Raw genomic sequence first — 27,900 nt, forward strand, 5'->3', positions numbered from 1 at the left:
TTTTCCAGGATGAGTAGGTGTGGATTTAGTAGTCCCCCGGCTAGTAGCTGGCCGATTCCCAATTCTGACTCTCGCTTCTCATACGCGGAAACTGAATTAGTGATGCCTGCCCCGCTGGTAGCACGGAGAAAGGAAGGGTGGGGGAAGCAGCCCGGCCCCTCTGAAAGGCAGCATCCGGAGGCCTCGGGGCTTCCGGGTTTCCGGTTTTCCCTGCCCCCCTCCCCCTACTGCCCCGCGGCCGGGGCTCCGGGGACGTGCGCGCCGTGTGGGGCGCGCACGCAGGGCGGGGCGTGCGGGGGCGCGCGCGTGCGCAGCCGTAGCGCGGAGGGTCGAGGCAGAGCCGCGGAATCGCCGCGAGATCCGGTCTCGGTCCACGCTGCCCGTCGCGCAGCCAGTCGGCCAATCCAGCGTCCGCCGCTACCGCAGCCATGGGAGTGCAGGTGGAGACCATCTCTCCCGGAGACGGTGAGTAGGCGCGCGCCGGGTGGCCCCGGGGTGCCCCGGCCACCGCGCGCATCCGTTCACCTCGCGCGTCTGTCTGTCTCTTCAGGGCGCACCTTCCCGAAGCGTGGCCAGACCTGCGTGGTGCACTACACGGGTGAGTCGCAGGACCGGGGTAGGGGGCGGCTCGGGGGTCGGGGGGCAGCCGGCGCGGCCTGGGGGCAAAGGCCTGGGGCGTGGCGGCGGCAGGCCCGCGTGGCCCGATGCCGAGGCCTGGATGGTGGCAGCGCCCCCGAGGGGGCAGCGTCGGACCTGCCGAACCTCGGGCGGTCCGAGCCGGCGCGCGGGCCGGACTTTATTCCGCACTTCGAAAGCGGTTCTGTGTCAGAGATGCTGTCGTTCTGCCCACAGCGCGGATGGGGAAACTGAGGCGTGGGGCGGCCAAGTCACTTGTCCAAGGTCACAAGCTCAGGATGGGCAGAGCTCTGGCCAAGGACCATCAGAGAGGATTTATAGCATTTCTGTGCCCAGTTTACACCCTATTCCCGCTTCCGCCCCACCCTTCGATGGAGATAAGAGGGGCGAGGTAATTACTAGTCCGTGGGAACTCGGCCCCGCGCTGTGGGTGGAGAGACATCCCACTTTCTAAGTTTTTGCTCTGGCCCAGCCTGGCCTTGGCGAAGTTAGATCTGCAACGTCCTTTTCCTTTTCTTAGTTTTGAGCCACTTTATAAATCCGAGCCTCAGTAGCGGTGATGACCCGGGTTGACATAACATGTAGTTTAGCCCCCCAGTCCTTCTAAGAGTAGAGACTTATCCCCTTTCAAAAGGTAAGGAAACTGAGGCCCAGTTAGGAAAACAAATAGTATTATAAGCCAAAGGAAGTATTAGACTCTCAGCCAGAATTTTAACATGACAGTCATATTCCTTGAGACCATTTTTTACTCTATGCCCTTACAAGGTTCTCCTGGGTTGTACTTGGTAGGGAGGGGAGGGGGGAAGCTGAGCAGGCGGAGACTTAGCTGTAGTGAGTGCTGGTGATTGGTGTAGCCACAGTTGTTAATATGAACAACCTTCCCTCCCCTTCCTCCTTCCCTTTTTCCTCCTTCCCACCCTTTCCTCTGTTCTCCTCCTTCCTCTGTGTCTCTCCGCTCCCCCACCCCCTCAAGTAGGCTGTAGGCAGTTCTGAACCTGCTGCTCGGGGATGAGCTCTCGCCTTCTCTCTCAGATCATGGTCGGGGGGGGCGGGGGGAGCCCTCTGTTGAGGGAAATGACTTTTCTTTGGGAAGGGAAAAAGGCAGCTAACATTCCCCCCTCTGGTGCCCTTTTATTTCTCTGGGTTTTTTATTCCTCTGGACCTTCTCCCTGTGTAGAAAAGGGGGTGAGGGTGTAGGGAGTTAGGGATAGAACTTTTAAAAAGGCTACCATAGGAGGAAGTATTGAAACCTATCTTGGTAGGGAACTATCTCATACCTACAAAAGAAACTGTAAAGTGGTTTTGATGTTTTAAACGGTTGACTTTGTAGACCGTGGTCAGCACCTGAGCCCTGGAGGTCTAGTGGAAGAGAACATGTCAGTTTGGTTGATTTTGATCTGTGAGATGAGAAGAGTAACCATTGCCTTTTACAGTGCTGGGTGAATGGGCAGTTGATTCAGTTCCCACAGCCAACTGAGGCAGGGACTCAGAGAAGTGAGTTGACTTCTCCCCTCTCCTCTCAGTTTCTAAGTAGTCACATTAGGTTAATTGGCTCCACCTGTGCCATTCCCAAGCCTGTGCCCCTTGTCCTTGGCTCACCCATCTTCTGGGGCTGATAGCAGGACTGGACACCAGCATGTGGGCAGAACGAAGTTTCACTGTGCCTCTTATGAAGTGTCCCCACGCCGCACGTCTGGAGCCTTTTCCTAAGAGAACAGATGGCTGTGGGACCCAGAACACCATCGGGGCTCCCAGTGCCTCTTCTCCAAGTCTCTGTTTTCCTTGAGGGTGGCACCCACCCACACGTTCCCAGAACAGCGGTGCGACCCTGGCATGCATTAGGACAAAAGCTTTCTTTTTTATTTCAGTTTTGATAAGCCCTACAAAGACACCCTGGTGAGAAGCCAGCTCTGCCTCATGCTCACAGAATAGGCTGTTCTTGGGCAGGCTTCTTTGTTCCTGTGGGTTTTAGCCATCAGCCTCCCAGGAAGAACCTGTTTGAGACCTGTGGGGGCGTGAGAGGAATGGGGAAGCGCTTTGAGATTTCATCTGTAGCAGTTGAGTGACTTAAAAGCCACTTGGAACAGAATCCATCTTGAGGGAACATGGTGAAGAGTATCATAAAAATCTGAGGGTCCTCAAATGCAAGAGAACCTCTCCTCACTGAACCTTGAGGAGGAGAAATTCTCATGATCCTCCTAGTTTTCATCTTGTTTTTCTCTACCCACCTCTCAGTAGTCTCCTGTTAGGGCTGTTTCTCTGCTTCTCCCAAGTCATGGATGGTGGACATCCCTGTGTGCCCACCTCCCACCCCTGCCCCCTGTTTCTCTGTTTTCTTTTGCATAGCTAGCTCAGACTGCTTGGCTGTGTGGCTCCAGTGGTTACAGTTCCTAGGACGGAGAATCTGATTGACCCAGGTTCAGGTCAGGTGGATTCTCTAGATCCAGTCTGCTCTGGCCAGGTAACTGCTGCTGCTGATTTGGGAGCAGCTTCAAAGGATAAGCTGGAAATAAGGAAGCCAAAATCTTCTCTCGGTCACCAGGGATATGATTAGCACAGGCTGACTTTGACCACATGGATGTTCCAAATGCTTCTGGTGGCTGCCAGTTGTATCCTGGATGCCACTCTCCAGGCTCCTTCTGGTAATTTCCACAGCCTCTAGCAGAGCACAGCATGAGCACGGCCTCAAAGAAAGGTCTGTACCACATCTACGTGATGTCAGAAGGGAAGGTGAAAACTGTACTGTCTTTAGCCAAGCCCCTCCTAGTAGCATGACAGGCAGGCATTGAGGTGAGAGGGAGGAAGTGGAAAGATAACCTGCCAAATAGGTGCCTGGAGGATCAAGTGGATCCTCATGGCTCCCTCCTTGCCTCCAGTAGCTTTATGAACTTTATTATTGAGCTTGTCCTGACACACTGCTAGGCTTATGTCCCTTTTACTCACATCAGCAGGCCACGTGCCTGCCATTGTTAGAGCAACCTCAAGTGGATTGAGGAATTCTTTTTTTATAGTTGACATCTTGTCTTTGGGATCAGGTTTAACTTGTCTGTAGCCTGACTTCTGACTGAGAAAAACCAAGGATCCCTCGGCTTCATCACTGCAGGAGGTCCACTTGAAGGGACACTGCAGCTCCCCTCCCCACCCGCTGCTTTTCTTTAGCCTCTGTCTCTCCTCTCCTCCCTGCTTTATTCCACCCCCTCCCCTGCTGGGTGTTTCTTGGCTGGTGATCCATGTCTGGAGGAAGGCTCACCCCCAGCAGTGACTGCTCAGATGGCTTCCCCCATGTGTGCGGGCTTCAGGCAGACCGACTGTAACTGTTTGGGCAGGGCCACAGCAGGACCCTTTTCCTTCCTACAGCAGATAATTATTGAGCAACAGAAACCAGCCAGGCACTGGGGACACAGCCAGTGAACTAAACAAAGGCCTGGTCTGGTGGGGAAGAGACTAGCAGCATGAAGGTATGACACATCAGGTGGTGAGAAGCTCTGTGGAGAGAGGTTAAAGCAGAGTGAGGGCCTGGGAAGGAGGTTTACAGCTTTTAGTGAGGGTGGTTGGAAAAAACTTCTTATAAAAGGACACTTAATTATTTGCCCAAAGGAAGTTGGGAGTGACTGATGTGGCTGTCAAGGAGAAGAGTCTTCCAGGCAGAGAGAGGAGCTAGCACAGAAGCCCGGAGGCTGGAGCATGACTTGGTATATTAGCTGGAGTGGATTGTGTGAGGGAGAAGGTAGTAGATGAGGTAATGGTGGGGCTTGCTTTCTGAGATGGGAGTCATGAGCTGATCTGGATTTTAACAGAATCGCCTCCCTTCTAGCTACTGTGTGGACACTGGAGTGTTGGTGGCATTGTGGAAACAGGGCCCTCGTTGTATCCTGGGTGTTCAAAGCGTACCAAGGTCAGGTGTGCAGAAGTGGTACCACGTGGACAGTGATCCCCAAAGAAGATGTGGGTCCTTCACTGGGTTCAGATTTTAGCTTGGGCACATGATCCACTTTTATCAGCCTCCGTATGCCATCAATTAAAAATGGGAGAAGCAATGCCTGCTGTGAGGAGTTGCCGGGGGCAGTGCATCTGGGAGGGGCAGCAGCAGCAGTGATGCTGTCACTGCACACTGTGTCACGAAAGGCCCCTGTGTCCCCAGCGCTCCGTGTTTTACCACCCCTCAGTTTAGGGTTGGCAGAGTTGCTTAGGCCGAGACCCTTCCATTTCACAGATGAGGAAATAGGTAATTATACAAAAGATGACTCTGAGTGAAGGTTCATCTTAAAACAGCCCTCCACATTGCCTGCAGAATATTTTGGCTAAGAAAACTGCAGCTGTTCTCTTTAATTTGAGACCAGAGGAGTTTTCGTATTTGTTATTGATGCTTGGTGGGTGTAAGACGGTCAGGGTTGGGCTGCACCAGCTCACTAGTGTGTGCAAGTTAAAGTGTCAGTCCTTTTACCTTCAAGTTTCCATAACATAATTGGATTTTAACATTTTGCAAATGGACCTTGCTATGGAAATGATATTTTCCTTCCTCTGAGATTGTGATTACCAAAATATCAAATCACATGGATGCCAGTTTCTTCTTCCACAGGTGAGAGCAGAAGGCTCACTTGTCTTAAATGAACTAAAGACCACATAGAATTCTGGTATCTATGTGCAACTGTTATTTGTAAAGTTGTCAGGATTAGAGAAAAATCAAAATAGAACAGTAATTACCCACGTGCCCACCACCTAGATTCCCTGATGGTTGACATTTTGTCATGTTTGCCAATTCTGTCTACTTCCAGGTGTATGTAGATAGATATAATCAATGTTGAGTTTTTAGCTGAGCCATTAGAAGCTGCTGACATGATCAGATCAGATCAGATCAGTCGCTCAGTCGTGTCTGACTCTTTGTGACCCCATGAATCACAGCACACCAGGCCTCCCTGTCCATCACCAACTCCCGGAGTTCACTCAGACTCACGTCCATCGAGTCAGTGATGCCATCCAGCCATCTCATCCTCTGTTGTCCCCTTCTCCTCCTGCCCCCAATCCCTCCCAGCATCAGAGTCTTTTCCAACGAGTCAACTCTTCACATGAGGTGGCCAAAGTACTGGAGTTTCAGCTTCAGCATCATTCCTTCCAAAGAAATCCCAGGGCTGATCTCCTTCAGAATGGACTGGTTGGATCTCCTTGGAGTCCAAGGGACTCTCAAGAGTCTTCTCCAACACCACAGTTCAAAAGCATCAATTCTTCAGCGCTCAGCCTTCTTCACAGTCCAACTCTCACATCCATACATGACCACAGGAAAAACCATAGCCTTGACTAGACGAACCTTTGTTGGCAAAGTAGTATCTCTGCTTTTGAATATGCTATCTAGGTTGGTCATAAGTTTCCTTCCAAGGAGTAAGCGTCTTTTAATTTCATGGCTGCAGTCACCATCTGCAGTGATTTTGGAGCCCAGAAAAATAGTCTGACACTGTTTCCACTGTTTCCCCATCTATTTTCCATGAAGTGGTGGGACCGGATGCCATGATCTTCGTTTTCTGAATGTTGAGCTTTAAGCCAACTTTTTCACACTCCTCTTTCAGTTTCATCGAGAGGCTTTTGAGTTCCTCTTCACTTTCTGCCATAAGGGTGGTGTCATCTGCATATCTGAGGTTATTGATATTTTTCCCAGCAATCTTGATTCCAGCTTGTGTTTCTTCCAGTCCAGCGTTTCTCATGATGTACTCTGCATATAAGTTAAATAAGCAGGGTGACAGTATACAGCCTTGACGAACTCCTTTTCCTATTTGGAACCAGTCTGTTGTTCCATGTCCAGTTCTAACTGTTGCTTCCTGACCTGCATACAGATTTCTCAAGAGGCAGATCAGGTCGTCTGGTATTCCCATCTCTTTCAGAATTTTCCGTAGTTTATTGTGATCCACACAGTCAAAGGCTTTGGCGTAGTCAATAAAGCAGAAATAGATGCTTTTCTGGAACTCTCTTGCTTTTTCCATGATCCAGCGGATGTTGGCAATTTGATCTCTGGTTCCTCTGCCTTTTCTAAAACCAGCTTGAACATCAGGAAGTTCACGGTTCACATATTGCTGAAGCCTGGCTTGGAGAATTTTGAGCATTACTTTACTAGCGTGTGAGATGAGTGCAATTGTGCGGTAGTTTGAGCATTCTTTGGCATTGTCTTTCTTTGGGATTGGAATGAAAACGGACCTTTTCCAGTCCTGGGGCCACTGCTGAGTTTTCCAAATTTGCTGGCATATTGAGTGCAGCACTTTCACAGCATCATCTTTCAGGATTTGGAACAGCTCAACTGGAATTCCATCACCTCCACTAGCTTTGTTCGTAGTGATGCTTTGTAAGGCCCACTTGACTTCACATTGCAGGATGTCTGGCTCTAGGTCAGTGATCACACCATCGTGATTATCTGGGTCGTGAAGATCTTTTTTGTACAGTTCTTCTGTGTATTCTTGCCATCTCTTCTTAATATCTTCTGCTTCTGTTAGGTCCATACCATTTCTGTCCTTTATCGAGCCCATCTTTGCATGAAATGTTCCTTTGGTATCTCTGATTTTCTTGAAGATATCCTTAGTCTGTCCCACTCTGTTGTTTTCCTCTATTTCTTTGCATTGATCACTGAAGAAGGCTTTCTTAATCTCTTCTTGCTATTCTTTGGAACTCTGCATTCAGATGTTTATATCTTTCCTTTTCTCCTTTGCTTTTCGCTTCTCTTCTTTTCACAGCTATTTGTAAGGCCTCCCCAGACAGCCATTTTGCTTTTTTGCATTTCTTTTCTATGGGAATGGTCTTGATCCCTGTCTCTTGTACAATGTCACGAACCTCATTCCATAGTTCATCAGGCACTCTATCTATCAGATCTAGGCCCTTAAATCTATTTCTCACTTCCACTGTATAATTATAAGGGATTTGATTTAGGTCATACCTGAATGGTCTAGTGGTTTTCCCTACTTTCTTCAGTTTAAGTCTGAATTTGGCAATAAGGAGTTCATGGTCTGAGCCACAGTCAGCTCCTGGTCTTGTTTTTGCTGACTGTATAGAGCTTCTCCATCTTTGGCTGCAAAGAATATAATCAATCTGATTTCGTTGTTGACCATCTGGTGATGTCCATGTATAGAGTATTCTCTTGTGTTGTTGGAAGAGGGTGTTTGTTATGACCAGTGCTGACATGATACTTTTCTCTAAGTACTTGAGCATGCTGTAAGAATGAGAGTATTCTCCCTATTCTAATTCTGGTCACCTCTGAGAAAATTTTAAATGGTTCAGTAGTATCTAAAGCCAAATGCGTATTGAAACTACCCCAGTTGTCTTCAAAGTGTTTTTCAGTAGCTTAAAAAAAAAAGTTCAGTTGGAGATTATGTCTGTAGTAAACATCCAGAAGAGTCTTCATATCTCACTGCTTTTCCAAAGAGAGCACTTATTGTTATAGAATACCCCCACGTCTATCTCATTGTTTTTTCCTGATTGTTGTATAACTCCTTCCACTATCTTGATTTCCTTTAAACTAGGAGTTGAAATGTCTAAACAGTTTCTGGTTAAAACATTTTAGTGTGAAGACTTCTAACATGATGCTGTGTACTTCATACTTGGCGTACCATGGGGAACATCACTATTTGTGATGCTAAATTGATCTTTTTTCTGATTATGCATTTTACCCTTTGAATTAACGGGGCCATTGTCAAAGTGCTCGGACATTGTGCATGTGCCCTGCTCCTCACCAGCCTTTCACCTGCTGTTTTTTATCTCAGTTGATGATTCTTACCTGAAAAAACTGTTTCATTGGCATTTAATTTACAAAATGGTAATTAAAAACTTTTTTTTCATATCTTCCACATTTATTAACTGCTCTTCTATTACACAGGGTAAAGCTGAATTCTTTTGCTTTAATTATCAATTTTAAGGTCAGGAATTGGTTTTATAGTCATCCTCCATGATGACAAGTGACTCTCCCCATCTATTTATTTATTTATCTTTAGTATATTTGGGACTCATATTTTACTCAGGGCCTTAAAATCATTGTTATTCATTATTCTTTTTGAAACTCTTGTCCCAGATTTGGCCAGTAGGAGCCCCTTCAGGGGGCCTTCCTGGCTGGGTCAGCAGTAAAGAATCTGCCTGCAGTGCAGAAGACACAGGAGACGCGAGTTCCATCCCTGGGTCAGGAAGATCCCCTGGAGGAGTGCATGGCAACCCACTTCAGTATTCGTGTCACAAAAATCCCATGAACGGCAGGCTGTAGCCCTTAGGGTCACAAAGGGTTGGACACAACTGAAGTGACTGAGAGTACATGCATGCAGCCCCTGCCTTTTTGACATGCTTCCACTGTTTTTAATCATTTCCTTGGTTTCACTGTTCTGTTCCTTGCCTTAGTCACCTCTCTCCAAAGAACTCTGGTTCCTTGCAATGGGTCTCAGACTTTTTTTATTGACAGCTTTATTGGATATAATTTATACAATAAAATTTTTAACTTGAACATGTTTGGTGGTTTAAAACTGATTTTTGTAAAGTTTCTGATTAGAATACCCCCGCGTCTGTCTCATTTTCTCCTGGTTTTGTGTAGCTCCTTCCATTACCTTGATTTTCTATAAAATAGGAGTTGAAATGTTATAGATACAGTTCATTGTGTCTATAAACTAAGGCTCATTTGTCTGCCTTGGGATTTTCTCTAAAAACGGTATTGTCATCTACAGTTTCCCATGGAAAAGGCCGGAGGTGTTTTGAACAACTTAGGCATGTATTCCCTTGGGCCCCTTTAACTTTGGCCTGATAAATTCTAGCAGTACAAAGAGCAGGAGGAGGAAAGGGAAAGAAAAGGGGGGATAATCTGCACCTGGCTGCTGCTGTCTCTGTTCTCTTTGCCTTTCCTTTTCCCTTCAGAGCTCAGGCCACCCTGGCCTGCATTCAGTTCCCCAAACACACCAACCTTTCCCCCCAGGAAGGCCTCTGGCCTGCCACACTGCCTCCACTTCTCACCAGGGCAGGCTCCTCTTGCAGCTTAAATGACACGCCCTCGGTGGGCTCCTCTGACCCTTGGCTAAAGTGACACTTGAGATGTGTGCACACACTTAGGCCTCTATCTCTAACAAGGTGCCCATCAGGCAGTGTGTAGTTACATCTGCTCTTTCCCCAGGAGACTGCAGGCTCCAGGAAGTCAGCCCCACAGGGCTGGTGGTCTCCAGGGTCTTTCTCCTTTGGTGCTTGGCATGGAGTAGGTACTCAGTGACTGTTTCAAGTGGTCACTTAGGACCTGGTATTAGACTTCAGCTGGAGTGTGGAAAGTCTGCATTCCTGTTCTGATTGGTATCATACTTCTGTTAGGTCTTCTGCCCACTTTTTGATTGGGTTGTTTGTTTTTCTGATATTGAGCTGTATGAGCTCTTATGTATTTTGGAGATTAATCCTGGAGTTTATCCCAGGGATGCAAAGATTCTTCATTATGCACAAATCAATCAATGTGATACACCAGATTAACAAAATTGAAAAATAAAAACCATGTGATCATCTCAGTAGATGCAGAGAAAGCTTTCAACAGAATTCCAACATTCATTTATGATAAAAACTCCAGAAAATCAGCATAGAAGGAACATACCTCAACATAATAAAGGCCATAATGACAAACCCATAGCAAACATTATTCAGTGGTAAGAAACTGAAAGCATTTCCTCTAAGATCAGGAATAAGACAAGGGTGCCCACTCTCACCATTATTATTCAGTATAGTTTCGAAAGTCCTTGCCATGGCATTCAGAGAAGAAAAAAGGAATCCAGATTGGAAAAGAAAAAGTAAAACTCACTATGTGCAGATGATGTGATACTATACATAGAAAACCCTAAAAATGCCACCAAAAAACCACTAGAGCTAATCACTGAATTTAGTAAAGTTGTATGATATAAAATTAATACACAGAAATCCCTTATTTTTGTATATAGTAACAATGAAAAATCAGAGAAATGAAGGAAACAATCCCACTCACCATTGCAAAGAAATGAATAAAATACCTAGGAATAAACCTACCTAAAGAGACAACAGACCTGTATGCAGAAGACTGTAAGACACTGATGAAAGAAATCAAAGATTACAAACAGATGGAGAGATATGGATTGAAAGAATCAATATTGTCAAAATGACCACACAGAGCAATCTACACGTTCAATGCAGGCCCTGTCAAATTACCAATTGTATTTTTCACAGAACTATAAAAAAAAATTCACAGTTTGTATGGAAACACAGAATACCCTGAATAACCAAAAGCAATCTTGAGAAAGAAAAATGGAACTAGAGGGATCAACCTTCCTGATTTCAGACTATACTACAAAACTACAGTTGTCAAGACAGCATTGTATTTGCACAAAAACAGAAATGTAGACCAATGGAACAAGATAGGAAGCCTGGGGATAAATCCCCACACCTGTGGGCACCTTATTTTTGACAAAGGAGGCAAAAATATACAATAAGGAAAAGACAGCCTCTTTAAGGAGTGGTGCTGGGAAAACTGGACAGCTACATGTTAGAGAATGAAATTAGAACACTTCCTAACACCATACACAAAAATAAACTCAAAATGGGTTAAAGACCTAAATGTAAGACCAGAAACTATATAAAACTCTTAGAGGAAAACATAGGCAAAACACTCTGACATAAATCACAGCAAGATCCTCTATGACCCACCTCCTAGAGTAATGGAAATTTTTTTAAATGGACCTAATTAAACTTAAAAGCTTTTGCACAATGAAGGAAACTAAGCAAGGTGAAAAGATAGCTGTCAGAATGGGAGAAAATAGCAAATGAAGCAACTGACAAAGGATTAATCTCTAAAATACACAAGTAGCTCAGGCAACTCAATACCAGGAAGACAAAACACCACTATCAAAAAGTGGGCAGAAGGCCTAAACAGACAGTTCTGCAAAGAAGACATACAGATGGCTGATAAACGCATGAAAAGATGCTCAACATTGCTCATCGTTAGAGAAATGCAAATCAAAACTACAGTGAGGTATCATCTCATACCTGTCAGAATGGCCATCATCGAAAAGTCTGTGAACAATAAATAAAGAGAGGATGTGGAGAAAAGGGAACCCTCTTGCACTGTGAAGAAAGCTGAGCGCCAAAGAATTGATGCTTTTGAACTGTGGTGTTGGAGAAGACTCTTGAGACTCCCTTGGACTGCAAGGAGATCCAACCAGTCCATTCTGAAGGAGATCAGCCCTGGGATTTCTTTGGAAGGAATGATGCTGAAGCTGAAACTCCAGTACTTTGGCCACCTCGTGCAAAGAGTTGACTCATTGGAAAAGACTCTGATGCTGGGAGGATTGGGGGCAGGAGGAGAAAGGGACAACAGAGGATGAGATGGCTGGATGGTATCACTGACTCGATGGACATGAGTTTGAGTGAACTCCGGAAGTTGGTGATGGACAGGGAGGCCTGGCGTGCTGTGATTCATGGGGTCGCAAAGAGTCGCACACGACTGACCAACTGAATTGAACTGAACTTGCACTGTTGGTGGGAATGTAAATTGATACTAGCTATTATAGAGAACAGTATGCAGATTCCTTAAAAAACTAACTGGTATTAAGTTAAAAGTAGAAATTCTTTCTCCCTCTCCCAACTGTAAGTAGCAAGAACTTTATATAGTTTTGAAAGCTTGGGGTTTGGGATACTCTGTTTTGTTATTGTTTGGTTTAGGTTTTTGTTGTTGGTTGGTTGGTTGGTGTTCTAAAACTTTCCATATTTGGGGCCCTGCAAAATGTTTCCTGTGAAAACCACCTGCAAAGATGCACCAGCTAATGAAAATCACATTGTGAATCATGAGCTTTAACTACAACATGTGGTGAGGCTGTAGATTCATGCCTTCCTCAGTCATCTTCCCTTACCCAGTAGAGGGTATCTGGGAACTCTGCCTTCCACGAAGCAGAGTGCGCTAGAAGTGGCTTCTTTTCTTTTCACTTATCATTAAGTGAAATGATAACCCAGGGGTTCTCCAGACTCTCCAAATGCTAGCCTTGGGTCCTTCTTCTTCTTTTTTTTTTTTTTTTAAGATTTTTTATTTTCTTTTTAATGTATTATTTATGTATTTTTATGTTTTGGCTGTGTGCCATGCCAGATCTTTGCTGACCAGGGATTGAACCCAGGCCCTTGGCAGCGAGAGTCAGATCCTTAACCACTGGACCACCAGGGAATTCCCTGGTCTTGGGTCGTAACCACTGCTTCTGTGACAGGGGCCTTTGCATAGCAGCTGCTGGCCAGGTCTGCCTCTGCTGGTTCCTTTTGAGCAAGAAAGAGCCCTCCATAACAGGCAGCAGAAAGCCAAGCTGTGGGCGGGATCCTGCCAGGAGAGAATCTGGAGACTTCCCCACTATCATGTATACGCTCGCTCTCTTTTTTAAAGACCTCCTGCTCCCTCTCCAGGGATCTGAGTTTGATTCTCCCCCAAAGAACAGCTGAAACAGTTTGGGAGTAGACCCAGGTGAAGGTGACGTCAACTGCATTGCAGCCAGAGGCCGATTTAACAGTCCCTCAGGCAGCCATAGCTTTTGCTCCTTTCGTGGCCTTGTGCTTTTAACTGGAGAGCCCGGAGTTTGCCGAGGAATTTAAAGGTGCCGAATGTAAAAAACTGCCATTCTGGGATTACCCCTCATATTCTTTTTATCACATGGGGAAGAGGTCCAAAGCCTTGTGGTTGTCCTGCTAGTTCCTTAAAATTGTGCAAATGAAGCAGATCCTAAAGTGCTCATGAGTGCCAGGGGTTGAGCTGAGTGCCTCAGGGACGTAGAACTCTTTGAGTCCAGGTCTGATCTCGAGCCATGTTCAGTTGGGAAAGACGAGAACTAATTCTTGACATCAAGAGTACGTAGCTATCCTAGACAGTTTCTGGATCATGAGGTATAGATTTGTGTGTAATCAGAAATGGAATCAGTCAGTTCTTTAAATAGAAGGCCATGCTGGTGATCCAGGTTTTTGCTAAGAATGGCCTTCGGAGCTTAAAGAGTATCAGCTGTCGTGTCTGCACTGTAACCTCAGTTGCCTTCTCTCAGCAGAGAAGTGTTTTCTCTAGGAAATTACAGCACTAACTTGGCAGGTGGCTTCACTGTTCAAGGGCTCCCGGTTCTGGCACAGAGATGTCCAGAGCTAAAATGGGAGCAGCTGCTGAGGCTAACTTGCCTGCTTCACCTGCTCCTTCCCAAACAGAGGAAGCACCTGCCATCCACTGCCTGGTTGAGTGTAGGAAGCAAGCATGTAGCATTTTAGTAAATCTCACTTTTTCCCCTTTCTCCTGTTTTTTAAAATAACAGTTTTATAGAGGTGTAATTGACATCCAGTAAATAAGCTATTCATATTTAATGTGTACAGTTTCATAAGTTTTGATATGTTTCTTTGTTACTCTTTGAAACCTCCCTCCTCTTCCCATCCCTGACAACCACTGATAGTCAGCATAGGTCAGTGTGCCTTTTCTAAAGTTTTATAGAAGTGGAATCATACCATGTGTACTGTTTTGCCTGGCTTTCACTCAGCATAATTATTTTGAGGTTATGTTGTTCCACGAGTCAATAGTTCGTTCCTTTTTATGGCTGAATAATTTTCTATCATATGGATATATTTAATTATCTGTTTACCAGATGGCAGTTGTTTGGATTGTTCCAGTTATTGGTTATTATAAGTAGGTCTGCTATGAGCATTTGTGTATATGAATATTTTTATATAGCCAAAACCACCATTTCTCTTGGATAAATATCTAGGAGTAGAATGACCGGGTCAAATGGGAGGTGTATGTTTAAACTGCCAGCTGTTTTCCAAAGTGGCTGTTCTGTTTTGTAGTCCCACCAGCAGCATGTGGGGATTCCAGTTTCTCTGTATCCCTGCCAGTACATAATATAATAATAATAGTATGGACCTAACAGAAGCAGAAGATATTAAGAAGAGATGACAAGAATACACAGAAGAACTGTACAAAAAAGATCTTCATAACCCAGATAATCATGATGGTGTGATCACTGACCTAGAGCCAGACATCCTGCAATGTGAAGTCAAGTGGGCCTTACAAAGCATCACTACGAACAAAGCTAGTGGAGGTGATGGAATTCCAGTTGAGCTGTTCCAAATCCTGAAAGATGATGCTGTGAAAGTGCTGCACTCAATATGCCAGCAAATTTGGAAAACTCAGCAGTGGCCACAGGACTGGAAAGGTCCGTTTTCATTCCAATCCCAAAGAAAGGCAATGCCAAAGAATGCTCAAACTACCGCACAATTGCACTCATCTCACACGCTAGTAAAGTAATGCTCAAAATTCTCCAAGCCAGGCTTCAGCAATATGTGAACTGTGAACTTCCAGATGTTCAAGCCGGTTTTAGAAAAGGCAGAGAAACCAGAGATCAAATTGCCAACATCCGCTGGATCATGGAAAAAGCAAGAGAGTTCCAGAAAAGCATCTATTTCTGCTTTATTGACTACGCCAAAGCCTTTGACTGTGTGGATCACAATAAACTACAGAAAATTCTGAAAGAGATGGGAATACCAGACCACCTGATCTGCCTCTTGAGAAATCTGTATGCAGGTCAGGAAGCAACAGTTAGAACTGGACATGGAACAACAGACTGGTTCCAAATAGGAAAAGGAGTTCGTCAAGGCTGTATACTGTCACCCTGCTTATTTAACTTATATGCAGAGTACATCATGAGAAACGCTGGACTGGAAGAAACACAAGCTGGAATCAAGATTGCCAGGAGAAATATCAATAACCTCAGATATGCAGATGACACCACCCTTATGGCAGAAAGTGGAGAGTGAAAAAGTTGGCTTAAAGCTCAACATTCAGAAAACGAAGATCATGGCATCTGGTCCTTCCACTTCATGGGAAATAGATGGGAAAACAGTGGAAACAGTGTCAGACTTTATTTTTCTGGGCTCCAAAATCACTACAGATGGTGACTGCAGTCATGAAATTAAAAGACGCTTACTCCTTGGAAGGAAAGTTATGACCAACCTAGATAGCATATTGAAAAGCAGAGACATTACTTTGCCAACAAAGGTTCGTCTAGTCAAGGCTATGGTTTTTCCTGTGGTCATGTATGGATGTGAGAGTTGGACTGTGAAGAAGGCTGAGCGCTGAAGAATTGATGCTTTTGAACTGTGGTGTTGGAGAAGACTCTTGAGAGTCCCTTGGACTGCAAGGAGATCCAACCAGTCCATTCTGAAGATCAGCCCCGGGATTTCTTTGGAAGGAATGATGCTGAAGCTGAAACTCCAGTACTTTGGCCACCTCGTGCGAAGAGTTGACTCATTGGAAAAGACTCTGATGCTGGGAGGGATTGGGGGCAGGAGGAGAAGGGGACGACAGAGGATGAGATGGCTAGATGGCATCACTGACTCGATGGGCGTGAGTCTGAGTGAACTCTGGGAGTTGGTGATGGACAGGGAGGCCTGGTGTGCTGTGATTCATGGGGTCGCAAAGAGTCAGACACGACTGAGCGACTGATCTGATCTGATTATATTATATTATAAAAATATAATATGATAATGAGTCTTTTTAGTTTTATACATTCTAATCGATAGTAGTCATATCTCCTAGTGGTTTTAATATGCGTTTTTTAATGATGACAGTGTTGAATATATTTTCATGTACTTATTTGCCATTTTTTATCCTTTTCAATGAAGAATGGATTCATGTCTTTTGCCCTTTTTTAATTGTTTTTTTGCTGAGTTTTTTGAGGGTTCTTTTCGTATTCTGGACATAAGTCCTTTATGAGAGATATGTCCCGTAAAGATTTCTCCCAGTCTGTGGCTTGACTTTTCATTCTCTTAAAAGTATTCTTTAAAAGTGCAGAAGTTTTCATTTTTGATGAAGTTCATTTTGTCCTTTTATGGAGTGTGCTTTTTCACCTCATATCTAAGAAATTTTTGCACGACTCACAGTCAAAGGTTATTTTCTTATGAGTTCATCTATAAATTGTATAGGTTTAGTGTTCTTTTAGAGCCGATTTTTAGTTGACATTTGATTATGATGTGAAGTATAGGTACAGGCTTTTACTTTTTGCCTGTGGATGTCCATCCAGTTCTTTTAAGCCCAGCATATTTTTCATTTCAGGCATTACGGTTTTCACCTCTGGAAGTTTGACTTCAATCTTATAGTCGTCCTCTGCTCAGTCTAACATCTGTGTCACTTCTGGATTGGTTTCAGTTTATTGATTAGTTGCATGTAGGTCATACTTTCCTGCATCTTTGCACGCTTGGTAATCTTGGGATTGTTCATTGAAGAAGGCCATCTTGTCTCTCCTTGGTATTCTCTGGAACTCTGCATTCAGTTGGGTATACCTTTCCCTTTCTCCCTTGCTTTTTGCTTTTCTTCTTTCCTCAGCACTTTCTGAAGCCGCCATAGACAACCACTTCAGTCCGATCACATCATGGCAAATAGAAGGGGAAAAGGTGGAAGCAGTGACAGATTTCCTCTTCCTGGGTTCAGATGGTGGCTGCAGCTGTGAAATTAGAAGACGATTGCTTCTTGGAAGAGCTATGACCACCTGAATAGCGTGTTAAAAGGCACAGACATCGCTTTGCCGACAGAGGTTTTGTACAGTCAAGGCTATACAGTAGCCTTGATGATCTTTTCAGTAGTTGTGTGTAGATGTGAGAGTTGGGCCATAAAGAAGGCTGAGTGCCGAAGAATTGATGCTTTTGAATTGGGCTGTTGGAGAAGACTCTTGAGAGTCGCTTGGACAGCAAGGAGATCAAACCAGTCAATCCTAAAGGAAATCAACCCTGAATATTCATTGGAAGGACTGATGCTGAAGCTCCAATCCTTTGGCTACCTGATGCGATGAGCTGACTCACTAGAAAAGACTTTGCCTGATGCTGGGAAAGATTGAAGGCAGAAGGAAAAGAGAACGACAGAGGATGAGATGGTTGGATGGCATCATTGATTTAATGGACATGAACTTGGGCAAACTCCAGGAGATTGTGATGGACAGGGAGGCCTGGCGTGCCGCAGTCCATGGGGTTGCAAAGAGTTGGACATGACTTGGCAACCGAACAACAACCATCTTTAGATGCTAGACATTGTGAATTTTACCTTTTGGGGTGCTGGATATTTTATTCCTAAAAATCTTCTTGAGTTTCTTATGGGTAAACACTTGAGTTACTTGGAAACAGTTTGATCCTCTGCGGTCTTGCTTTTATGATATGTTAGGTGGCTCCTCCAAAGCAGTGCTCAGGCGGGGGCTGATTACTCCTCACTGCTGAGGCGAGATCTTCCCAGAGATCCTATGCTGTGCCTCATGAACCATGACATTTTTCAGTTCAGCTAGTGGGAACCAGTACTGATCCCAGTCCTGTGTAGGCTCTGAGCACTGTTCCTTGTGAACCTTTTGGATGGGTTCTTTTCCAGGCTGTGAGTGGTGTCCTCAGGCCACATGCATTGATTAGTACTGTGGTGGGTATTTATGGGGGACTCTGTAGATCTGGGGATCTTCCTTTACGCTCTTCCCCTCCCTGGTGTGTGTTCAATAGACTCTGTTCTGTTTTCTTCCCTCGGAAGCTCCCGAGGATATAAGCCGGGTGGGGGAGGACGTCATAGCTCTCACCTTGTTAATTTTATTTCTCAGGGATCACAGGCTTTAATTGCGAAGTCCAGTGTCTTCACTGTTGTAACTGTAGTCTGGCCTCTTTTTGGTTTCATTCAGTTTCTTTTTTTTTTTCCTGTGGTTGGTTTGTCTGGTGTCTTTTTGTTTCAGTTTTTGGTAGAAGGGTAAATCTGATCCCTTTCCTCCATCTTGGCCAAAACTGTTAATACCTGTTTTGATATCATAGTTTCTCTTATATTCTGCATTCAATACTGACAAACCTAATTCCCACTCGAGAAAGCATCATATGCACATTCATTCCTGCTTCTTAATGGACATTGCTTCCTCTTTTGCATAACCTCCTTCAGCATCCTGCAAATTATAGCCTTGGAGTTGATTTCCTCATTTGTTAAAAGCAGTCTCTGGCAGATGGATGGAAAGGCTCCTGAAAAAGAAAGGATTCTGAGATGCCTAGCTTCTTGTTGCCTGCTCTCACCCTTGATGCTGAGTTCATTTGGGCTGGGGTCAGTGTGTGAAGAGCTTGAAATGGACTAGAGGGAACATCTATGGTGAGTATTATGGAGAGTGGAGATCTAGTTTTCTCCCAGTTTGTCATTTATAGAAAACTATTTATCATTTTTTTGATCAGATAGTGATTGTGTTCTGGTAAAGAGATGAGCTACATGTACACCTGAACTTGTTAGTTCTAGGGTGCCAGTTCCTAGCTTTACAGTGACTTAACCAGGGTGGATCTCCATCTTTGTATCTCCCTTTCAGTCTTCAGCTCCCAGTTTCAGGCAGTATCATCACCCACTCTGCCCTAGGACATCTGTCCCTTCTCCTCCTCTGTTAGGACAGTAGTTCCTGTCCCCACGACTCCCCATTTTCCTATTTTGTCAAAATACAGAAAGTCTGGTGACTGTGATAAAGCTGGCAATTGATCTCTGCTTCCCCATTCCACCTACCAGTGTTGACACTTTTTTAGGTTGGAATTTCCCTCCACCTCTGAAAACATACAACAGAATTCTGTGTTTCACTGAGTCCTTAGAGGGTTGCTTAGAACCATAGTGGTTGCCCTCCCTCCACCTCCAGTGAAATCAGTATTGTGTTAGTTATATGTCAACAATGGGCTGGACCCTTCCAGTCTGGGATGAAGATGTGTTTTCAAGACCTCAGTGACAGCTATCACAATTGGCTGACACTGGCTTCTGGAGAAACCAATGTGATGGTCTTTTGTGAACAAGGAGTTGCAGGTATCTATTGGTCTTTTGTCATGACACTCATCCCCTGGCATTTCCATCTCTGAAATGCCCTCTTTTAGTGCAAGTTTCCCGTGTGGGTTGTCTGGCTTATGAGAAACTGGAATGGTAGAATGAAAATGGTTTTTGGATTTATAGCCTAGCTTTAATGCCTTACCACATCACTTCACTTCTCTCTGCCTCAGTTACTTCTTCTGTGAAGTGGGGACAGGAATCCTTTGCTGTGGGGATGATTGAAAAAGTTCATGTGTGGAAAGTACCTTGCCCAGTCTCTGACTCAGATTAGAAGCGCTGCCCACAGTTGAACCAGAGCTTTAGACAGTTTATCAGTGAAAGGTTTTTGGTATCTTTTCCAATGCTCCTTCTCCAATACCAGCTGGTATCCTACAGTTCAGTTACGTTCTGACACTACCCACTTTCTGTAAAAGATGATGGGTGAATTCAGGGAGGAATATGGCTTGCACATAGACTGACTGTGAACTGTGTGCTTAAAGGGCCCACAGTTGCTCTCAGTCTGGGAGGAAATCCAGAGTGCTGGGAATTCCTGCCAGGAGTGTGTCTGCTTCCCCATTCTCCAGAACAAGGTAGACAGCCTGCCTCTGGTATCAACTTACTGCTTTGAGTTGGGGAAGAGCCTTCACTAGCCTGGAATAGAGGGACTACCTCAGCTCCTCAGAGGCCCACTGAGGACACAGGAAATCCTAGGACACCACCAGGTCTTCCAGTGCTGGCCTCTAGGACAGGCACTCTCCTGCTGGCTCTCACTTCCCTCATGTCATTCCTCCTCGTTACTCATGTTACAACTGCCCTTTTCCACAGGGATGCTTGAAGATGGAAAGAAATTCGATTCCTCCCGGGACAGAAACAAGCCCTTTAAGTTTGTGCTGGGCAAGCAGGAGGTGATCCGAGGCTGGGAAGAAGGGGTTGCCCAGGTATGCTCTCTTTTTTGTTTTTTTTTTTAGTGTCTACTTCTTAAATAATGTTTATGAGTAGGAAAAATTTCATTGCTAGCTCCCTCACCCAAATAGCTCCTTTTATTAATGTTTTTGTAGAATTTCTGTAAATGCCCCCCACCCCTTCTTTTGGACAGACAGACAGACAGACACACACACACACACACACACACTGTTGTGCTCTTTTCTTTTGCACTATACCAGGACATAGAAGAAAGCTGTCCTCATAGAGCTTCATAGTGTAGGCAGATCTTGGAAGTATTGCAGGCTTGTTTTCAGGCCACCACAATAAAGCAAATCTTGCAGTAAAGTGAGTCACATGAATTTTTTGGTTTCCCAGTACATATTAAAATTATGTTTACACTATAGTTTATTAAGTGTGCAATAGCATTATGCCTAAAAAATAATGGACAGGTGATCCTTGAGCAGTGCAGCGTAGGGACACCAAACCCCACCTTCCTGCCCCCTGAACAGTTAAAAATCCACACATAACTTTCACAGCCGGTCCTCTGTGCCTGAAGTTCCTCATCCAAGGACTCAGCCAACCATGGATCATGTAGTGTTCAGTGTTAAAAAACACTGACATGTAAGTTGACCCATGCAATTCAAACCTGTGTTGTTCAAGGATCAAATGTATGTGCCTTAATTAAAAAAATACTTTATTGCTAAAAAATGCTAACTAACATCTGAGCCTTTACCGAGTCATAATCTTTTTGTGGTAGCAAATCAAAGACCGCATATTGCTATACAAATGTAGTGATGAAAAGGTTCAAAATACTGCGTGAATTACCAAAATGTGACACACACACATGAGGTGAGCAAATGCTGAGGGAAAAGCCACAGGTAAGCTTATTCCACCCAGGATCGCCACAAACCTTCAGTTTGTGACAAACACAGTGTCTGAGAAGCACAGTAAAAGGAGCTTATGTCTGTATCCCTCAGGTGGGTGTACTACAGTTTATTTGACCAGGACTCTCTTGATGGCCATTTGGGTCTTTCCCAGTATTTCAGTATTATAAACAACACTGCAGTGATTAATCTTGAATGGACTTTATTTTACATTTGTGCAGGGGTTCCCACAGGCAGATTCTTAGAAGTAGACCGAGTGGTTCAGTAGCTCTGTGCACTGGATTTTGACATATTGCCATGTTGCCATCTGTAGGGATTACACTGAATTGCCACCAGTGGGCTATGAAGGTGCCTGCTCCTCCCAGCCCTTCCAGCACAGTGTTGTTAAAAACTTTTGGCTTCAGGACACAATGAGTGAAAAACATTATCTTGGTATGGTTTTAATTTGTATTTGTCTTATTATTGACCATGTTGTGTCAGACCACTTCTGAGCGGTCAGGCTCACGGAGAAAGTAATTTTGTTTGTCTTAAGTCTATTTCTTCACTTCTCCCCTCCCCATTTGTGTAAACAGCTTTTGTTCTGCCAACTCTGTGAAATTCCCAGTAGACAATAAGGGACCCAGGGTTGCCAAATTTCAGTTGGATTTTATCCTTGTGCCGAGCCCAGGAATTTGTTCTTGGCACTGACCAGGTAAAGGGATGTTTATTGTGGCCTACAACCCAGGGAGCTTTATAATCAGGCTCTGCCATGGTGGATAATTAGTCTATTTCCTCTTACCAAAGAGAAGTGGAGATATAACCAATGTGGATAGAGGGATTTCTGTTTTTCTGTTTTTTCAGAATACACTTTACATCCTCTATAAAATGTCACTGATTGATCTCCAAATAAACTGCTTAAACTTGCAGAAACTGCCTTTCTTAGGTGTCTAGATTTTTGTTCCTTCCTGGCTGGGAGTCGGCAATAGAAAACGGAGAGGATCTTTGTGGCTTACTTCCTTTTGGAAACCTCTCCAACTGTACCTTTCTGTCCTGTCTCCCACCCCAGACGTCTGGTAGGCTCTTGGGTCTGTAGCTCACCCCCCATCTCCCATGCCAACCATTGTCCACTCCATGGCTCATCTTCTGTGGCTGTTCCAGCACTGGAACAATCATTGTGTTGTGTGTCCCAGGAGCCGTCGCTGCTACTGAGCTAGTGTTATCAGCCTACTTCCCATCCCAGACTGGTAAGGCCTAATGAAGTGTTAGGGAGATCCCTAGTCTCCCCCTGCAGCCAGGCTGCTTTGAGTCAGTCACAGTGCTGTTGCTTGGGGGAAGTCTGGGTGGTCTGAGACCTGCATAGAGCATGAACTCCTCCATGTAATATTTCTTTAGGACATACTTTAAAGGCGCAGGAAGAAGGGTTGTCTTTTGCCCCTTTTCCTGTTCTTTTGATATTGTTCCAGTTTTCTGTGCTTATAGGTCTTCAGTCCTGGCACATATACTATTTTGGCAACTTGCTTTTTTCATCTAACCATGTATCTTGGACATCTTTCCATGTTAGTATAGGTAAGGCCACTGTTTTCTTTCTAGAGGCTAAGAAGAATGGTACAGCTGTACTATGAAACCACGCCCCTTGCAGTGGGCATTTGAGTTGCTAGCAGATTCTGGAAGTGGAATTGCTGGGTAAAAGGATATCATTGCTTTGAATTTTATTAGATTAAGCCATATGCTTTCAACTGTCCTTACCGCTTTGGTCCAACATGTCCCAGTTTCTCAAGGGCGCTGTAGGAAAGAAGCCTGTAGCTTTCTCTTCAGTCACCATCACTTGGACTGAGTCAGAGAGCCAGGAGTGCACACATGGAGAGGTATGGGTATAGTTGGAGAGGCGTCTGAAGGAAAGGAAGCCACAAAGATCCTCTCTGTTTTGTACTGCCAACTTTTAGCCAGACAGGAACAAAAATCCAGACACCTGGGAAAGGCAGTTTCTGAAAGTTAAGCTGTTTGCTGCTGCTGCTAAGTCGCTTCAGTTGTGTCCGACTCTGTGCGACCCCACAGACGGCAACCCACCAGGCTCCCCCGTCCCTGGGATTCTCCAGGCAAGAACACTGGAGTGGGTTGCCATTTCCTTCTCCAATGCATGAAGGTGAAAAGTGAAAGTGAAGTCGCTCAGTTGTGCCCAACTCTTCATGACCTCATGGACTGCAGCTTACCAGGCTCCTCTGTCAATGGGATTTTCCAGGCAAGAGTACTAAAGTGGGTTGCCATTGCCTTCTCTGGTTAAGCCATTTATTTGGAGGTAAATCAGTGATCTTTTACAAAGGATGTAGAGTAAAGTATATTCTGAAAAAGAGACAGAAATCCCTCTATCCACACTGGTTAATCTCCAGTTCTATTTGGTGAGAGGAAATAGATATGGAGACTTAAAAGAGATAAGTAAAGAGTGGGGATAAAGCAGAGAACCTGCTCACTGTTCGGAAAATAGACATTTTGTATTTGATGAGAAAATGAAAAAGCTACAAATACATTTTAAAAAGTGAAAATTTTCCTGCCATCCTCTGCTCTCCCCATAGAAAAGTGCTGGTATTATTTGTGTTCTTCCAAAAATGTTTTCATGTTTATACAGATAGGTGCAACTATGTATAAATACTTTTCTTTTTTGTATAATTGGTAGCATGCTATTTTCATACAATTGGTAGATGCTACTTGGTACCCCCAGAAAATCTTATTGCTTGTTTTACTTTTTCTACATTTCTGAGTATAAATATAGAGATTGCAGAAAAGTAGCCTGCCTTAAATATGACTTTCTGTGTGTTTTCTTCTAAAGTAAAGTTTTGTTCAAAGCGCTCCTTTTGCAGTAGTATAGATGCTTCTAGTGACGGGCCACTGAAGGGCTTAGGTGGTGACATGTCTGTAGTGTTGGCTGCCCAGAGTTGGATTAGTGGGACCAACAGAAGGATTGAGAGCCTGGCGATTCTGGGAGTCAGGAGGGATTTTTATCAGTTATCGGGTCCTTGGAGCCAGATGGAGGGCTCATCCAGCCTGTCTGCCTGCCTCCACGTCCTCACAGAGGGTGCCCGGTGCCCAGGCAGCCATGCAGTCACCAGAATCACACCATCCTGGCCAAGGAGCACCCAGTAAACAGCTCTGCTTCTTAAGGGAACAGTTGGGGAGCACATCCAGCACTGCCATTCTTCCTTGCTCTTTTCACAGATGAGTGTGGGTCAGAGAGCCAAGCTGACTATCTCCCCAGACTATGCCTATGGTGCCACTGGCCACCCAGGCATCATCCCACCAAATGCCACTCTCATCTTTGACGTGGAACTTCTAAAACTGGAATGACAGGAGTGGCCTCCTCCCTGAGCTCCCCATTCTTGGGTAAGGAACTTAATGCTAAAGAACCTTCCTTTAACTACCTTTGCTCCTCCTGAGTCATGCCCAGTGCTTGATGGGCATCAGAAAGAACCTTGGTGCCTCGGGATGTTTTCCTTTATATTCTTCCTCCGTCAGCCATACTTTCAGTTCTGTTACAAGTTTATACCTTGGAAAGGGACGGCATGTGCTCTTGAAAGAACTCAGGGGGACAGGGCAGCTGATGGTAGCTGTTTAAGTGGAGTATTTTTATATGTAGCTTATAAACTAAAACTGAGTTGGGAACTGGAAATATAGATCAAATTTTTAGTGCTAGCATTTCAGTTCTCTAGAAATAAGATTGGTGATGACTTTGTTTGCCCTGCTGAGTTTGTGCAGCTCCCTCATTCATACATCCTCTCACCGCCTGTTAGAAAGGTATGAATGGGACATTACCACCTGGGCCACCTGCCCCAGGGAGCAAGCCCAGGACACGCAGGACAGTAGGCCAGCTTGTTACAGTGGGTTTAAAGATGAGGCCCAGATGCTTATGAAGTATGAAAGATGTTCTCAGACAGTCCTGGAGAGGATCTTAGGGACCTGAGTGAGCCTTTCTGTCCAACAAGTGAGGAGGCCGAGGCCAAGAGAAAGAGAGAGGCCTTACTCAAGGTCACATCCAGACAGAGACAGTAATGGACAGAACCCTTTCCTGCTTCCCCTTCCTGGACTTGTTTTCCTTCCTCTTCCCTTATTTCTAGGTAAGCCAACTCAATATTCTAATAACACATTACTTTTCGTATGAGTATTAGAATCATAAAACACGTGAACGCTGACATCTTTCCACATGACCTCATGCATGTTAAGTCACTTCATTCATGTCCAGCTCTGCGACCCTATGGACCAAAGCCCGCTAAGCTCCTCTGTCCAGGGGATTCTGTAGACAAGAATACTGGAGTGGGTTGCCGTGACTTCCTCCTCCATGTGACCCCAGATCTCTGCATTTGCTCCCCTCCTGCTTCTGGAACCAGAAGGCCATAGCCAGGGGTTGGGTGACAGTGATTCTATTTGAAAACAGTAGTAGGTGGCTGCCAGCATTATGGAATACTTTGTCTTGAGGTAGAGGAGCCTTTTTTTTTTTTTTTTTTTTAGCTATTTCCTCTCAGTGGTTTGATCCTTAAACACCTGGGTCATCCATGCCTGGTCAGGTTTGAGGACTCTGGCTTTTTCACTTGTCATTCCTTCCAGGGGAAACCCTGATACTTGATAGAGCCTCTCTCTGCCCAGAGAGCTGCACCATTAGTCCCTGCCCTAGAAGGCTGAGTCCTTTGAACATAAATGTACCAAAGGGAGCCCTGGAGTAATCCTGATTTGGGAACAGGCTTTCTGTAAATCTGGAAGAACAGGAAAGGGAAGGAGGGGAGAGAGGGCTGAATGGCTATGATTTACCCTGGCCTCAGCCTCCCCCCAACACTGCCAAAGAACAGTTCAGAGCTTCTTGCAAAGGTCTTGAGGGAAAGCTCAAGGCCAGACCCAAAAAGTCAGGTTCGAGTGAGTGAATGAAGACTAGATATTTTCTCACTCCATTTGACACAAGGAAAAACTGGCTTAGGGCTGTGCATGTTAAAGTCTCTGGGAAGCTTTAAGACTCTTGATGCCCAGGCTACCCCAAGACCAGTTAACCGCTGTCACTAGATGTGAGGTCTAAGCCTTCAGGTTTTTTTTAAAGCCCCCAGATATGCAGCCAGGTTGGAGACCCATTGATAATGGGGATCTGAATTGTCAGCCATATTGGTGGGCTCTGTCCCTCCTGCTGTCCTCAGCAACATAGATGTAACCTTAGGTTTAAAAAGCACCACTAAGGTGTGCAGGAAGAGGCTGCTCACCTGGGAACCTAGCCCGAGCACAGTGGGTCCTTCCCAACTGGAGCAGAGGGGTGAGGACAGATCAGACCTCACAGCTGTTGGGGAAGGGACATGGTATGGCAACAGCCTTGTGGTGGTCCCTTCCCCACACAGAAAGCTTTGAGCTGCTGGGACTTACGGATTTTCTGTCCCCAACAGATGTGCCACAGAAGGATCTGGCGCCTCCAGACGCACACAGCGAGTCCGTATGGAGCTTTTCCTGATGTTCCACTACACTCTTTGTATAAACATCTTCCCAGACTGAATGTGTTCTGCCACCGGCTTTGCTCTTCCCCTTTCTCCTCGTATGTGTGTTGACCTGAACTATATGCCATAAACCTCAAATTACTCAGTTTGTTTTTGTTTTGGGGTGAAGATTGAGTTTCAGTCCTTTGGATCTAGGTTTCCAATTAAGTATTAGTCAAGTATTAACAGCACAAGTAATGGGTTAACTTTAGACTAGGAATTGGTGTTGGGGTGGGGGGTGCAAGAATCTTTATTTTATTTTATTTTTTTGGATAAAAGTTTTATCTATTATATATTAAACGTTCTTGCTGCTGTGCTGCAAAGCCATAGCAGATTTGAGGCGCTTTTGAGGGCCGAATTATTCTCCAAGTTGAGAGATGTCCTCGGGTTGAATTGAAAGCCCTACCCAAAACTGCAGTGGGAAGGGGGAGAGCCTTTGCCTCCACTGCCCCACCCTCACCCTCCTCGTAGACCCTCTGCCTTTTGAAAGCAGATCATTTTCACTGAGATGTTGGACATTGCAGATGTCTGTTCCCCAGGCCAGCAGGGACCTCTGAAACCTTCATGGCCTGGCCTTTTTTTTTTTCATCCTGTGGTTTTTCTAATGGATATCCAGGATTTTTGTAATCGCATAGCTATCCAAGCTCTACTTCCTAAATTTTAAGAACTTTAATCGAAAGTTAAATTGAAGGTGCTGTTTGTAGACACTTAACACCCATGAAAGCCCAGCCATCATGACAAATCCTTGAGTGTTGTCTTAAGAAAATGATGCTGGTCATCACAGCTTCAGCATCTCCTGTTTTTTGATGCTCAGCTCCCCCTGCTGATCTCAGAGTTTCCTGGCTTCTCCTTGCCCACTCTCACCCCTTTGCTGTACTGTGTAGTGATTTGGTGAGAGAAACTGCTGCCTACTCCCCCAGCCTACCCCCACTCCCTGCACTACACATGAGTTTCGAGTTTTATTATTGCAATAAAAGTGCTTTATGCTGGCTTTTCTCAGCTCTGTGTGATGGTGGTTACTTTGAGGCACCTTCCCCTGCCCTTTTGTGGAGAGAATGGGGTTGGGGGTATGACGGTGGGGCTGTAGTGTCGGAGGCTGTGTCTTAGCAGAGCTGCAGCAGGAACATCCTGCCCCAGTGGTCTTTGGCAGGGGTGGGAGGGAGTGGGCCGTAGACTTGCATCTTCACCATGG

At 45.1% G+C, this 27,900-nt stretch overlaps 2 protein-coding genes across 3 annotated transcripts in view; one reads left to right on the forward strand and one right to left on the reverse strand.

The window, feature by feature from the left end:
• Positions 1–27,900, reverse strand: part of SNPH (syntaphilin) — a 289,004-nt gene that overhangs the window by 168,322 nt on the left and 92,782 nt on the right. The gene's annotated exons all lie outside the window — the stretch shown is intronic.
• On the forward strand, positions 255–27,707 carry FKBP1A (FKBP prolyl isomerase 1A). Of its 2 annotated transcripts, XM_061437101.1 has the most exons (5): positions 255–465; positions 551–598; positions 20,252–20,364; positions 24,424–24,588; positions 26,622–27,707. In XM_061437101.1, exons 1-4 carry the CDS (start codon positions 429–431, stop codon positions 24,550–24,552), a joined length of 327 nt encoding a protein of 108 aa, XP_061293085.1. In that variant the 5' UTR covers positions 255–428; the 3' UTR covers positions 24,553–24,588; positions 26,622–27,707. The 2 variants fall into 2 exon arrangements, with proteins under 2 accessions (XP_061293085.1, XP_061293086.1); XM_061437102.1 differs by lacking the exon at positions 551–598 and having other exon boundaries at positions 278–465.

Source organism: Bos javanicus, chromosome 13 (genome assembly GCF_032452875.1).
Source record: "Bos javanicus breed banteng chromosome 13, ARS-OSU_banteng_1.0, whole genome shotgun sequence".
Taxonomy (NCBI): Eukaryota; Metazoa; Chordata; class Mammalia; order Artiodactyla; family Bovidae; genus Bos; species Bos javanicus.